Source organism: Gavialis gangeticus, unplaced genomic scaffold, assembly GCF_001723915.1.
Source record: "Gavialis gangeticus isolate Ggan-Ray unplaced genomic scaffold, GavGan_comp1, whole genome shotgun sequence".
Taxonomy (NCBI): domain Eukaryota; kingdom Metazoa; phylum Chordata; order Crocodylia; family Gavialidae; genus Gavialis; species Gavialis gangeticus.
The window spans coordinates 56,533,872-56,549,436 of NW_017728993.1; the positions used below are offsets into that span (position 1 = coordinate 56,533,872).

General features: G+C 43.8%; 1 protein-coding gene across 3 annotated transcripts in view; it reads right to left on the reverse strand.

Annotated features, from left to right (window-relative positions):
• The window catches only part of SMG7 (SMG7, nonsense mediated mRNA decay factor), a 118,964-nt gene that overhangs the window by 60,014 nt on the left and 43,385 nt on the right, over positions 1–15,565 (reverse strand). For 2 of the 3 annotated variants that reach the window (XM_019501747.1, XM_019501746.1), the window contains exons 5-8: positions 6,586–6,757; positions 4,493–4,564; positions 3,151–3,301; positions 2,589–2,724 (exon numbers count right to left, since the gene is read on the reverse strand). In XM_019501747.1, the coding sequence (XP_019357292.1) occupies positions 2,589–2,724; positions 3,151–3,301; positions 4,493–4,564; positions 6,586–6,757 (531 nt within the window). Of the gene's footprint in view, positions 1–2,588; positions 2,725–3,150; positions 3,302–4,492; positions 4,565–6,585; positions 6,772–15,565 lie in introns of all 3 variants that reach the window. The other variant, XM_019501748.1, reaches the window with a different exon arrangement.

The window sequence follows — 15,565 nt, forward strand, 5'->3', positions numbered from 1 at the left end:
AATACTAGATCTGCTTATGACTGTACATGATTACTAATAAGCATTTTGGAAATTAACACTCACAGAGAGGTTAACATTAGGAAAAAGAACCAGAGATGCAAAACAAAATACTATTAGAAAAAACAATTAAAACACAATTCTCCAAACAGAAATACTTTTAGAGCCGATTGCAAATTGAGAATTGCACTTAAAACACTGGAGCTCATTAAACATCAAGTTCCGTCACTTCCAGATCTCAAGTATTTCAGAAGCTGCTTATACCGAATTCTGATCCACACTTTCTACAAGTAGCACAAAAAAACCAAAAACAAAAAAACAAAAACCTACTTTTTTAGCATGCTTCTCTCCCATTTTGAAAAAACCCTGCTGTCATAGTTTGAGGGAACCTTAAGCCCAGCCTAGTTACCCGCCCATCCTCTTCAAATAATGCAGCTGGTAGAGTTAATGCAGTTATGTGAGAGATGAACAGTATTTTTTCTTTGCTAGCTTGCACTATCTGAAGTAAATATTAAACATGTCATCTGTTTGAGAGAGAATGTAGTACAGATTTAAGCTAATGAGCTTAATTAAATGATCACTCTAAACTAGTGGTGCTCAACCTTTTGACCCTGAAGGCCAAATGAAGAGCTTGGGGCCAGTCCAATAGCTGGATAGGGCTCTGGGATCCTGCACTACCCCTGCCTGGTCTCCTGTGCAGGTCCCATATGCAGGCTCTGAGACCTGGCACTACTTCCTCCCAGTCCTGCATGCAGGATCTGGCTCTAGGGCTCTGCACCATCTCTGCTTTGTCCCATGTGCTGGGATTGGGCTCCCCACACTGCCCCTGCCTGGCCCTGTGCATGGAGGTCAGTCTCCAGGGGCCTTGTGCCACCTCTGCCTTGTCCCACACACCACAATCAGGCTCCCAGGGTCCCAAGCTGCCTCCACCCAGAGTCCCATGTGCTGGGATCAGGCTCCAGGGGCTCTGTGCCGCTCCTGCATGCTGCAAATGGACCCTGAGCACCCAACCTAGTTTGCAGGGCCACAGCCCATGGGAAGCCCCAAGAACTGGATGACAAGGTGCTGGGGTCCAGATCTGGCTCATGGGCTGGGGGTTAAACAACCCTGCTCTACACAGATTTTGCAGAGGAGACCTCAGTTTCGAATGGTTCTACTCCATGCACAAACTGAAGTCAGTAACAGGACGCTGCATCCAAGTATAAATTTTGCTACCAAGAGAAGAAGGCAGTTTTAGGATGGGTTAAAGGCAGCTTCAATTAAGAGAAAATGCTGATCATCCAAAAGAGGAAGTTCTGTTCTGAAGCCTTTCAGAACAGATTTCTCGCTCACATAAAGAAGCAGTATTTGGAAGAAGTTGTCTTTTTTTTTTTTTTTTAACGGTCTTTCATGGTGTACAAGTCAAGGTTTGAGCCCAAAATATTTTCCCTTAATTTTCCACCTCAACTTATACAACACTGTATCCAGGCTCTGGGGAAGTTGGATCTGGCCCCTGGGAGCTCAGGCAGCATGCAGCCCTGGGGGATGCCACCACCATGGAGAGAAGGACCCCCCCACACCACAGCTTAAAGACTGCCTAGCCTGCCAGCAGCTTGACTCAGTCGTGCGGGGGGGAGGGGAAGGCAGGCTCCATCAAATTAAGGAATGGGCTCCTAGACACTTCCGCCTTCAGCAAGCTTCTGTGGTCTGGGAAGGGGCTGCCTTGTCCCATGGGCAGTGCAGGATGTCAAGCAGGTGAGGGAGGTGGGTGGGGAAGGCCAGCCCTGACTGACAACCCTAGCCTCTCCGCTCCCCCAGAGAGCAAGGCAGCTCCTTCCCAGGTGACGCCAGGCATGCCTGTCAGCTGCAGGAGGCTCCTGAAGGTAGAAGTGGCGAGGGGCCCAATTCTGCTTCCAGCAGAGTCTGCCTGCCCCTTCCCCTCCCCTCCACCCACACACAATTAGGGGTTGAGCTGAGCCCCTGAACTGCAGGGAGGCCTGGCCAGAGGGGCTGCCAGTGGGCCGGGTGCTGCCCAAGCTCTTAGGGGCCTGATCCAGCTTCTCTAGAGCCCCCCAGCATGCGAGGGCCTGATCCTTTTTTTTTTTTGTGATGAAGATCAAAGTAAAGATGGACTTATACGCTGGATATATAAAAAAACCTAACTTCTTTGATAAAAAAAATAAACTTGGGGTCAAGTTATACACTATGTCAACATATACACTGTGAAATATGGTAAATGCAAACCTTCTCGGGTGATCCAGGTAAAAGTACAATTTAATATGGCACTCCATACTCAGAGTACAGTCTCTATTTTAACCAGCAAGTGAATGTAACTTTTCCTCCTTGATCTCCTTGTCTAACCCTACACCACACTATGGTTATGTAAATCAAATTGGGGAAGAGGGAAGGGCAACTCATCTGTGCAGATGGACAGTAGACCATTAACCTCCACATCAAAAGTTCTGCAGCCTGCTTGCTGTTGTCATGTTATGCTAATTTGCTCTATTCTGGTAAGTTGCACTCATCCCTTGACCTATAGTTTAAGAAAACTCATATTTAAATACATTTTTCTACTGTATTAACTTAGAAAAATACCTTTTTTGTATACTAACCTTGAATTGTTCCTCCAGCTTTTCTCGAAGAGGGCTCAGCTTCTCCAAGCTTTTACTCAGGTATACATGGCCATGGAACTTAATAAATGCCTTGATGAAGTCAGACACACTCCATCGAGTCTTCACCTCATCACGACTACAGTTTGAGGAGAAATAGCTGGCTTCAATCTTTGCAACTAGACACAGATGCACAGACTAAGGACCTTCCCTGCAGAACAAATGCTAAAAGCTACATCCTTGACTCTGAGAAAGGACAGGCCTAAGAAGAACCAAGTGCCCCTCCCACACTAATGTAAGGGTATGTAATTCAGTGTGCATGCTCCAAATACTGCTCCCACACAATAGTATCTTAAATACAGATCCTCCTCTGTTCAGTGGATACCTAAGAAGGATGTGGCTAAGCTATGGTCAAGGATTTCCTACTCTGCTTCCACCCTCACGTACTATGGATATTCTCTGGCAAATATCAGACACCAAAAGAGGAAATGTGCTTGCCTGTACAGAGGCGAAGTCAGTTTTAGTCACGATTAGCTAGCAACTTACTAGAAGAGATCAGTCTCACCTTTCCAGTGCTTTAGAAAGTGCTTTCTGTAGATTAGTGGAGGCAGCTGGAAAAGGGAACTTCACAGCAATGCTTCTGCAGTAGTAGAAAATTGTGGTCAAGTGGTCTCCTTTGGAGGAAGCTAAAATAGCCAACTGATTGTAAGGCTGACCTAGGGGAGAAGAGGATGAAAGTCTCATGGAGTGAAGAGCTCATTTCATCAAACTCAAGTTTCTCTTTCTGGTCTAGGCAAGAGACTTTGCATTTCAGACTAAATCCAGTACGTTTCAGAGGGAGTACTCTTTCATTAAAATCCTATAAACCTTTCAACAGAAGAGATTTAGATTTATAAGCCAAACTAGTCACTTAGCTCCTGTTCAATATGACTGTTCATAAGCTGCAGAATGTATAGTATATACATGTTATTAATAAATTAGATAGGAAACAGATGCAAAATACTTAATAGAATTTTGCCTAAGTAGGTAGGTACTCTTAAAGAAAAGCAAGGCTTTTACCTCTACCATAACTGTCAGTAACTGCTAGAAGTTAAAATGCATTATAGCTTATAATGTAAAATGGATTATATTAGAGTTTTTAGACAGAATTCAACCAGTCTTTCTGGCAGCGACTACTTAATATAGTATCATAGGGAAATCAAAATTATTTATACATGCTTATCACCACAAAGGTGAAAAATATATTAAAAATACAGCTGTCTTTTTTGGCTTAAGATTTCACAAGTCAGCTTCAGAAAGTTACTACAGTGGCCAAGTCCTGACATATGCGGCTCATGAAAGTAATTTGCATTTTCATTATAGAGCAACCTGCAGCAATGGAAATGGTTATCCTATTTGCTATACCTAGAACTGGGACCATAATACTGATATAAAAGAGTTTAAAAGGGAAAAAAATTCAGATGCCTGATCTAAAGAATTAAAATCAAGCTTGTAGGTGGCAACTTGGAAACCCACTAAAAATGACTGAGTTTTGTACACTAGTAAATGAACAGACTGTTAAACAAAGTAAAAATAAGCTATCACTATTTATGATGATTCATAGAAAAAGCATAGATGAGCATGGTATACTACAGCTGTAATGAAGTCTTGGTACTATAAAACTTTAATGCAATACCTTCATTTCAACTAAATCTTTACAAAAATGTGAGAGAGAACTATAAAGCACACAGATAAACAAACCATGAATTATCAAATGTTTTACTGAAATACTGTGATCTCAAAGTTAGTTGGGATTTTATTTGTTGTAGTCAAGATCATGGATTTTTCTCTAGCTTCTACAGGGAATAAAGCAAACAAACAAAATTCCAGTTTGGGATGGTCAACCCACAGGTATTACACCTACTCACCATTGGAGGGGACAAGCTGAGCTGCATGCCTATAGTAGGATTCTGCCTGGCTGGTTTGATTTCTGTAGCGAGCTAAAAACACAAGAGTAAGCATGCTTAGACAGCAATATTTCAGTGTATTAAAATTCCAACGATTGCAAAAACAGCTTGTTTGAAAAATAAATATCCTGTAATTACTTTAGAAATAAACAATTGAGTTATAAGATGTCCCCCAAATAAAGTAAAGTAATATTGAATGCATAGATTGATTTTAAGTTTGCCTTTCCTCCTCCTGTCACGTCCCAATTTCAGGGTTCACTAGCTCTCACTGAAATGTTTCACATCTTGCTATTTACAATACCCACAGTGCTTGAAACTAACTCCAGTTTGTTTTAAAGCAAGGTGCCTTTGAAATAAATGTCACCTACAAAAATTCACAGTTTCATAGCAACTGCACCCAGCAAGGTGTTTGTCTAGCCTTGTCTTAAAGACCCCCAAGGTAGGAGCCAGCACCACTTCGCTTGGAAGTAGGTTCCAGATCCTAGCCGCTCTGACAGTGAAGTAGCGCCTCCTGATGTCTAATCTGAGTCTACCCTCTGCCAGCTTGTGACTGTTATTTCTAGTCACTCCTGGTAGTGCTCGGGAGAACAGGGACTCCCCCAGTGCCTGCTCGTCCCCTCTGACTAGTTTGTAACAGGCCACTAGATCCCTCCTCAGCCTTCTCTTCTGGAGGCTGAACAGGTTCAGGTCCTTTAGCCTCTCCTCATAAGGCCTGCCCTGCTGCCCCCTGATCATGCGAGTGGCCCTCCTCTGGACCGTCTCCAAGTTGTCCACATCCCTCCTAAAGTGTGGCGCCCAGAACTGGACGCAGTACTCTGGCTGCAGCCTAACCAGTGTCGCACAGAGGGGGAGGATCACCTCCTTGGACCTGCGTGAGATGCATCTGTGGATGCATAGCAAGGTACGGTTGGCCTTCCTGACTGCATTCCAACACTGCTGGCCCACGTTCATCTTGGCATCAATGATGATTCCAAGATCCTTTTCTGCCTCTGCACTGACAAGAAGGGAGCTCCCCAGCCTGTAGGTATGCTGCTGGTTCTTCCTCCCCAGGTGCATCACCTTGCACTTGTCAGTGTTGAATCCCATCCTATTCTCATCCGCCCACCCCTGAAACCTGTCTAGGTCTGATTTTGCAGCCTATTCCTCCCTTCTAGCATGCCCACATCCCCCCACATCTTAGCGTTACCAGCAAATTTGAACAGAGTGTTTTTTACCCCCTCGTCCAAGTCACTGATGAAGATCTTGAACAGTGTGGGCACGAGGACCAAGCCATGCGGAGCCCCACTGCCCACATCCCTCCAGGTCAAAAATGACCTGTCCACCACCACTCTCTGGGTGTGGCTCTCCAGCCAGTTAGCGACCCATTTGACTATGTAGGTGTCGACACCACAGTCCCCCAGTTTTTTAATGAGAATGGGGCGAGACAATGTCAAAGGCCTTCTAAAGTCCAGAAAGACTACGTCCACTGCTACCCCTGCATCTAAAGATTTGGTGACCTGGTCATAGAAGGCCCGTACTGGTTGCCCCGAAGCATAAAATTCATTTAGTGTGGATTATTTAAGTCAGTAAGCAGAAGAAATAGACTTGATGAACTTAACTCTTGAATGCAAAATAAAAGCCTGGGTTACAAAGAATTGTATTTTTGGCTGTGTTCTTGAAAGGAAGGGTTTTACAGAGTCATCCTCTGATATGAATGCCTGCTAAGTGTGCCATCTTCCTGCAATACATTCTTGTAATAGCTCTTACAGTTTAAATAAGTTTCCCCTTTTCTCTGAATTTCCACAATAAAAAAGGCTCTTCCCAATGCAAATACAAGTCTAAGCAAATTTAGAAAGTTGTTTTATTGCATCACATGTATTTAGTGCAAATACAATGAATTCAAAGCATCACTCCCAGCATCATAAACTTCAAACCTTCTTACCTGTACAAACCACCAGTCTATGACTAGGAGCAGAATAGCAGGTTTAGCAGCTGTATGGATTGGACTCTGATTCTTTTCTGTAATTACGGCATAACAAGGCAGGATGGAAACTCCCATTGCTTCAAAAACTCACCAATGTCTCCAAGGTGGACAAGGCAGTGCTGGCAGATGTAAGAGCAGGAGCTAGACTGTGGCTTCACAATGGCACTAGTGTGCATCTGTTTATTGCTGATAATTCCAAGCTGGGAGGACTTCACACGACAGGGTAAGTCTACATTAAATACTGTGCACAGCTCCTGTAATAACTAGAAGAAAAGGCCTATTTTAATAGAAAAGTCAGAGATAGTCATCAAAGCCTCAGGGTAACAGTACACAAATACTATTGTGAAGGGTGTGGTTACTAACATGTGCCTTTGAGTTTGAGTGCATCACCTCCACAAAAAAAATCCAGTTGCACACCTGCTTTGCAACTCTGAACCCCAACATAATGGATACCTCAATAAAAGCAGCATAGTCAGCACTATACCCTCCACCAGTCAGCTATGATAAATTAGAGATAGAGGACACATGCCTATCTGAGATGATAATTTTTATTATTCTGAGAACTCTGGTTGCTGGCTTAGTTTCCTGCTCAAATCTGTAATTCCAGAGGGAAGTTATATAAAAGATTCACAGAATCTTCCAAGCCCAAGCCCAAAGCATGACAATCCCCACGCGGATCAAAGGGGCAAGAGTGCTCAAAAGCCCCCATGGCTCACCAAAAGCATCCACGAATGCCTCAAAACCAAAAAGAAGGCATACACCCAATGGAAGGGAGGGGCCCATCACCAAGGAGGATTATACCTGCTTGGCTCAAGATGGTAGGGGGGCTATTAGGAAGGCTAAGGCAGAGATGGAACTGGGACTAGCGACCCAGATCAAAGATAACAAGTCCTTTTTTAAATACATAGGGGGTAAAAAGAAGGTGCTAAATTATGTGGGACCTCTGCAGGACATGCTTGGTAATCTGGTGGTAGTACCAGATGACAAAGGTAATCTGTTTAACAGATTCTTTGCTTCCATTTTTCTGAGCAGGGACAGGGACATCCTCCCCACTGGGATTAAAGACAGATCCAGGGGAGGCACAGCCAGGCCCAGGGTCAGTGAGGACCTAGTCAGGGAACTTCTGGAGGGACTAAATGTGTTCAGATCAGCAGGTCCTAATGATCTCCACCCCAGAGTGCTTACGGAATTTGCAAAGGTCATTGCAGGACCCCTGCCACAGCTTGATGAGCACTCGTGGTGCTCTGGTGAGGTGCCCGACGACTGAAAAAGGGACAATGTGGTCCCCATTTTCAAAAGAGGGGAGGAAAAAGGACCCAGGAAACTATAGGCCCATTAGTCTTACCTTGGTCCTGGGGAAGCTCTTTGAGAAAGTTATCCAGGAGCACATCTGCAAGGGACCAGTAGGGGAGCTTATGCTTAGGGGCAATCAACATGGGTTCATTGGAGGCAGGTCCTGTCAGACCAACCTTGTGGCCTTCTATGACCAGGTCACAAAAGCCTTGGATGCAGATGTCACAGTGGACGTAGTCTTCCTGAACTTTAGGAAGGCCTTGGACACCATTTCTCACCCCATCCTCATTTAAAAAATTAGGCGTCTGTGGTGACGACACCTACACAGTCAGATAGGTCATAAATTGGCTGGAGGGCTGCACCCAGAGAGTGGTGGTGGACGGGTCATTTTCGACTAGGAGAGATGTGGGTAGCGGGATTCCCCAGGGCTTGGGCCCACACTGTTCAATATCTTCATCAGCGATTTGGACAAGGGGGTGAAAAGCACCTTGTTAAGTTCACAGATAATACTAAGATGTGGGGAGAAGTGAGCACGCTACAAGAGAGGGACAGGCTACAACTAGATCTCGACAGGTTACAGAGGTGGGCGGATGAGAATAGGATGGGTTTCAATATGGACAAGTGCAAGGTGTTGCACCTGGGGAGGAAGAACCAGCAGCATACCTACAGACTGGGGAACTCCCTTCTCGTCAACACAGAGGCAGAGAAGGATCTTGGAATAACTACTGATTCCAAGATGAACATGGGCCGCCAATGTGGAGACGCGGTCAGGAAGGCTAACCGTACTTTGTCATGCATCCATAGATAGATCACGAGCAGGTCCAAGGACATGATCCTCCCCCTCTATGTGACATTGGTCAGGCTGCAATTGGAGTACTGTGTCCAGTTCCGGGCGCTGCACTTCAGGAGGGATGTGGACAGCATCTAGAGGGTCCAGAGGAGGGCCACTCACATGATCAGGGGGCAGCAGGGCAGGCCCTATAAGGAGAGGCTATGGGATCTGAACCTGTTCAGCCTCCACAAGAGAAGGCTGAGAGGGGACCTGGTGGCCATCTACAAACTGGCCAAGGGAGACCAGCAGACAATGGGAGAGTCCCTGTTCCCCCGAGCACTATCGGGGATAACAAGGAACAACAGCCATAAGTTAACTGAAAGTAGATTCAGGCTAGATATCAGGAGGCACTACTTCACTGTCAAGGCAGCTAGGAGCTGGAACCAACTTCCAAGGGAAGTTGTGCTCACCCCTACCCTGGGGGTCTTCAAAAGGAGGCTAGACAGCCAGTTAGCTGGGGTCATTTGACCCCAGCATCCTTTCCTGCCCATGGCAGGGGGTCAGACTAGATGATCTGCTTAGGTTCCTTCCGGCCCTACCAACTATGAAACTAAGAAGCACAGAGTTACTCTATATTACAATACCAAGTCTATAAAAATAGGCAGCCACAAAATTTTCAAGTTACAGAATGAAGTCTTACAGAAGTACACAACACCACTACAGACTGTAAGAAAAAACATGTTAAGTCTAAGTAGCTTATCACTGGCATCAAACATACAGCTTATGGAGCCCCATCATCTGGCACCCAGTACTGTCCCTGGGTCAGAGCAGACCCACACAGGGCACAGCATGGGGTAGGTATACAGGCTGGATCAGACCCCCTTCTCTCTCCCCCAGCATACAGGATCTGGGTGCTATGCTACAAGTGGTGCCCACCCCAGTTAGACTATGCCACACATGGTGCCTGCTCTAGGATGCACGCTGCACACTGCACCTGACCTGGCAGCTCTGGGATTGTGCCACACATGGTGCCTGCTCCAGCCAGTCTGGGACACATGCTGTCTGCAGTGTGGTGGTAGTGCTGTCCAGCTGGGGTGGACACGAGGTGTAGCACAGCGCCCCCTCTAGCCAGTCTGGGATCTGTGTTACACACCCGCAGTCAGACTGCGCCACACGCAGCACCTGTTCTAGACACACCGGGATCCATGCTGGCTACAGAGGCTGCCAGATCCGATATGCTGGGGGACAGGGAACGGAAGGAAGTCCATGTGCTTAATCCAGCCCATAGACTGGCCCTTTCCACTCATTTGGCCTGCAGGACTGGATGAGTTTAACACTCCTGGCTTAAAACATTGTGTTCTATCCTGTCAGTTTACAATCATAGTGAGTCACCTCTGGACTGGTCCAAAAAGACCAAGAAATAGACTTGAAAGACAGGTTCCTTAAACTGACTTTTTGCCTTCAACAGAAAGTCTACAAATACACATAATTTGATCTGTAGCTCACTGGCCTCTTAAAAAAAAAAAAAAAAGGTACCATTATTGAAATTAATGGAGAAAAAAAATTCCTTGATCACTAAGTGAAACTTTGGGCTGGCAGGGAGCATTTTGCTCAACAGGGGAAGAATGGAATGTGACTTAGACAAAAGTTTAGCATCCTTATATTCTACTGCCACAGGCAGTTGAACTGGACAATTGAGAGGGGAGAGAAGGAAGGAATTTTAATACAACTGGATGGACAGAGATGAATATTAACTATATCCTTTAAAACATCTTTTATCTTTCCAGTTAAAAAGGTTAAGAAAGTGCCCATTATATGATAGAATGAGTGTGTATATTCTCCGTGTCTCAAGTCTTCACAAGAGGACAAAAAAATAGGCACTATGTTTTCCAATATGCAGGTCACCTTTATAAGTGACTAAACAGAAATTAAATGGAGAAACACTCACTTCATTTCTTATGCCAAGATGAGACAGCTTCCTGTTTTTAGAGTGTGACAACAATGGGAAATGAACTCAGCTTCTTCCAGGAAGAGATCTGCCCTCTCAACAAAAGAGAAGGCACTTCCTAACTTCAGTTTGGAAGGATCCTCAGTTAAGTTGTGAAGATTAGGGTCAGAAAGAGACATGAAAATTGAAGTTATTTGTTCTAAAACTTAAACATTTGACTTGGTTGCCAGACCAGCAAAAACTGGTGCAGGGATCAAGCTCCAAAGGCACAAGCATCTCAAAGAAAAATGAAACAGCTACTCAGTTAAATGCAACAAAAGTGAATTTAAGGACAGACTGAGCTTTACCCAAGTTAATGCTTTCAAAATGTTGCCCATACAGTTTTGGCAGAAGCTCTCAAACTGGGAAGCATTGTTTTACTAGTAATGAAAATATCTAGACAGCCTGGTAACTAAATATTGGGGAGAACTACAAGGAATGTTCTCCCACTCACTTTCCCAGATTTTATTTTTAAAGGAAAAAAAACTATCTTTCGTCTCAGACAGACAATTGAAGACAAGTAAGTAAGGGTCAACTTGCACTGAAGGTAATTGGTATGGTCTTCCATTACGAATAGCCCCACTACACTGCCACCAAGGCCTCCAGTCAGACGTAGTTTACAGTCATACCCAAGACCTAAATTTGTCTGAGTAGCTGCTTATAAAATGCCTGACTTAGGCCACAGCATCTTAGCAAGGTTTAAGAGTCAGTCAATTACAGGAACAGTATCTCCTTAATAGCTGGCAATGCACTGCCTAACCTTTCTCCAGGGCAAAAGATCCTAATCCCTGAAGTCACAATCCACATCACCCAAGAAAGATAAAAAAACTGAACATATTGCTGGACAGGTAAAAACTATTCCTTTCTTGGCTTAACAGGAAAAAAAGACAACTTGTTCCACTTGGTTCTTGGGTTGGAGTCTGGACACATTTTCTAGTGCTATAAAGTTTGGCAAAAGCAAACGGCTGCTCCCAAGTTACCCACATAGGTAAGGGTGATTTGGGCAGTCTCCACTGCCCGAGCAGCCCCTGCCACTGTTGCAGCCCTGTGACAACAGTGACAGGGCTGTATAACAGTAGCCTAGAGTGGCAAGGGCTGATTGGTGGTAGATCCCCACCCCCAATCAGCCCCTGATGTCTCCATTTGCAGAAAGGCCCCTCATCCCTGGCTCCCTGCAAGCTTTAGAGGGCTCCGGGTGCTGCCCCTTTAAAGTTCTCAGTGCTTTAATGAGCTGCTGGCATTCGGACCCTGCTGCCATGAATGCTTCCAAGTATGTTCATTTACTCTTGTCACCTGGCAGCAAGGGTAACAAGAGTGAGCTGTGAGCTTCCAACAGGAACAGGGGCTGATCGGGGGTGGGGGAAGACCCCTAATCAGCCCCTGCCACTACTGCTTGCAGGCAGTCCTGTCACCCTTACTGCCTATCAACAAGGATGACAGAGCTGCCTGCAAGCAAATCCCGACAGGGTTCCCCGCCAGCTGGCTGCTGGGCAGTCTGTCAGGGAGCTAGCTACTCTCCCTCCATCTCTCTTGGAAGAAGGAGCACTGAGGGACAGGAATACTTGTTCACATGTTAAAGTCTGTCATAAAAACCTTCCTGAGACATAGATGCTGTTACTTTAAGTGGCCACAGGCTATTTGCTATGCTAAAACAGCAGTTAAAACGTTATAAAAGTAACATTTGTCAAAACCCATAATGTTGACCACTGCATAGTTTCCACCTGGAAAGGCAAAGGGTCACAGATCATAGCAAACTTATAAAAGGATGGTATTGTTCTTGGATAAAGGCAAATAGAAAGCACAAGAGGGACCTGTAGTTATTTTACTAATAATACATACCCCTGATTTTTTTTAAATGTGACCGTCTGATAGACACCTACAAGGAGGACTAACTTGACTCTAGAAAAGTACAGGTGTCACTCTATAGGAAGTTATCCGGGACCGAGAGGTGATACAAGCCTCTATCAATTGTCTAGACATGACAGCAGCATATAAAATATTAAAAGCATTGAGGTGCTGAAAGAATCAGTCCCCAGAAGAAACTTTTCCAAAAAGCTTTAGTTGCCTCCCCCAAATGAACAGAAGCAATGTCAGAGTACTCTTTAAAGCTTTGCCCACTGGGAAGGTCAGAATGAGATGCCAGGGGAACCACTAAGTGCCCTTATTTACTAAAATTTACAGAGACATTACAAAAATGTGAATATATTATTATAAATGTGAATATATTATTATTTTCCATTTTTGCTCAACTAGAGTATAAAAAATCTTACAGGATTAACGAAAGAAAAGTGGAAATGTTCTAGTTTGAGGCACTCTCTGATAATTCAAAAGCCTGGTTAGGAGGGAAACTTCACGTTTCAAAATGCAGCATTATAGACTGTGCTCACTCTCTCCCTTTTAAAGATACCATCTATACAGGAGTCACACTTTTTGTATCATTAGTCTTTGCTTTTTAGGTACCATGGACTAAGTCTTCAAATTAAAAACAAAAAAAATTAGCAGTGAAACAGAGTAAGACAAACAGACTATGGTACCACAGTATGTGACCAACATGGACAACAGTAAAGCCACCAGTAAAATACCAGCTAAGCCTCAATTATAAATTCTTAGATTATGAGAAGTTGGCCAATTCAATTAAATGACATCCCAAGACTCAACATCAGTGGTCAGGAGAGTTTCTCCTATCATAATCACTGAATTTCAAAGATGTCTTAAAAACAGCTGAAACAGGACTCCTCTTTTCAGAAACCAAACTCAAGCTGTTTCATATTCGTGTGCAGGAAAAACCTTAAGGCTGCCCTGCTTTAGAAGATAACCAGACCTAATATAGCTAATAAAGTTGCTCTATTTTGGGTGTTGAGCTGTGTCATGATCCAACTGCAAGCTAACTAAACCAAAGAAGAAAAAAATTCAGTCAGACAACCATTTATATATATTTTTAGTTCTGGCAATACCCACTGCAGCTGATTCTAAGAAAAGCAGTTTGGTTGACTTTAAGCCATTAGATTGTGTCAAGTAAAAAAAAGATAACCCTCCACAAAAATGACAGTCCTCCACACCCTCCACGCAAAAAAAAAAAAAAAAAGAATCAAACTACTCTTGGACTTTACCCAGTTTGTGGAGGGGGGGCAAAAAGAGTGTGATGGATGCAAAGGGGAAAAGCTAGCAATATGATGGGATCAAACTGAAATTAAAATGTCAGATGAAGCAAGTTAAGTCAAAAGTGGACGCATTTTATGTAAAACTTGGTATGAGGCAGATTAGATACCAAAGCTTGCTTACTGAGCTGAAAGTGACTTTTTAGGTACCTTGGATTAGATCGGAAAGTAACCTTTCCTTGTTTAAAAAACTTACTCAAGCTCACTGAATATTAGCAATTCAAAAGGAGCTCTCATCAGCACCATATTAATACAGGCAGTCGTCAACTTACAATATTTTAAGTTGCAATGTTTTGCACTTACAATGTTTATAAATTGACACCCCATTTCAACTTTATGACATCAGTTTCAACTTTGCAACGCTTGATCCTACACGACACAAAGCCAGCAAACAAGTTCGATGCATCACTCATCTCCCTGGAGAACATCTGTCCAAACTTTCTTGGACACTTTAAGAAAGCAGACAGGACTCCAGAAAAACCTGCAGCCAAGACTACTGGGAAGACTCCAGCCAAGAACCCTTCAAAAAGTCCAACCAAGAGCCTTTCAGTCCAGCAAAGTCACCTCAAAGAAGTCCTTCCAAATCAATATGATTGCTATTTACAATATAAATACACTAATATAACTACATTACTCATCTATAATTGATCGAGTACAAAATTCTGGGGTCTTTTTAATGAAAATAGGGTATCGGGCCTTGGTTCAGGAACCAATCCCCCCTTTTATAATACTGTTTCTTATGAGAATAAGAGTTCCGAGTTACAAAGTTCTGACTTAAGACGTGGACTGCCTGTATTACACAAGACATGGTGATTTTTGATAGGAGAGAGGATGTTTCATTTAAGGTGGGACTCTACAACAGAACTGTAATTTGATTCTTGTTGAACCCATTTTCAAAAAAAAAGGTGCTGGAATAATGCTAGGAATTTCAAAATCACTAGCTTTATTAAAACAGCAGTAAGCTAGGTAACAAAAATGTTAAAATATCGACAGTTAGAATTATGAAAAGCAGCTTAAGGTCAGTGCCTTTTTCAAATTGATCATAACTCCTCCTATGTCATTCTCCAAGCTAGCCACTTAATTTAATCTTTCTAAAGGAGGGCCCAGCAACCTTTTGACCCTGCAAACCACCCTTTGTGACCCAGCCTCCACCGCAGACCACAAATCTCTCCCTCTCCGCTCCCCCGCCCCAAAACACCCAGCTGCCTACACTTACCCTTGCCACTAATCTCCACTCCCTCTGTAGAGAGTGTAAGTGTAGGTACAATGGACCAGCAGGTTCCACAGCAGAGGGAAACAGTGCAGAGGAGATGGGCAGGACAACCCAGTACTGTGCCACCAATCTCCGGTGCCAGATTGGACCCCTACAGGATGCATCTGGCCCCTTGTTCTAAATATAAACTTGATATACAAGATCCAGTTCACAGAATTAAAACAAAAAAAAAAAAGAAAAAAAAGAAAACATTAGAAGCCTTATCTCATTAGGAACACTGTGCCACTTCCATAGCAAAGTGCTTCCATTGAAAGCGTAAAATGCTGCCAAAGGATAATTGTTTGGCTTTTAACAGGAATGGTTGCATATACCGAAAAGGATAGGTTTTTATCATTTTTAGATGGATTTCTCCCCTGCTTTCCTCATCCTTATGCATTAAGCAACTGATCCGTGCACTGTGGGAGCTTATCTGTTCTGAAGCATAGAACATAAGCAACAACTAGAAGCAGCATACTAAATTTAGCAAGTGACCATGCTACTAGAAGGACCTACATGCATTCAGCATAAAGGCAAAGACACAAGGCAAAATATTCAAACAGAAAACGTGATGTATTCCACACTCACCTGTGTGTAGAACCCACTAGCTGC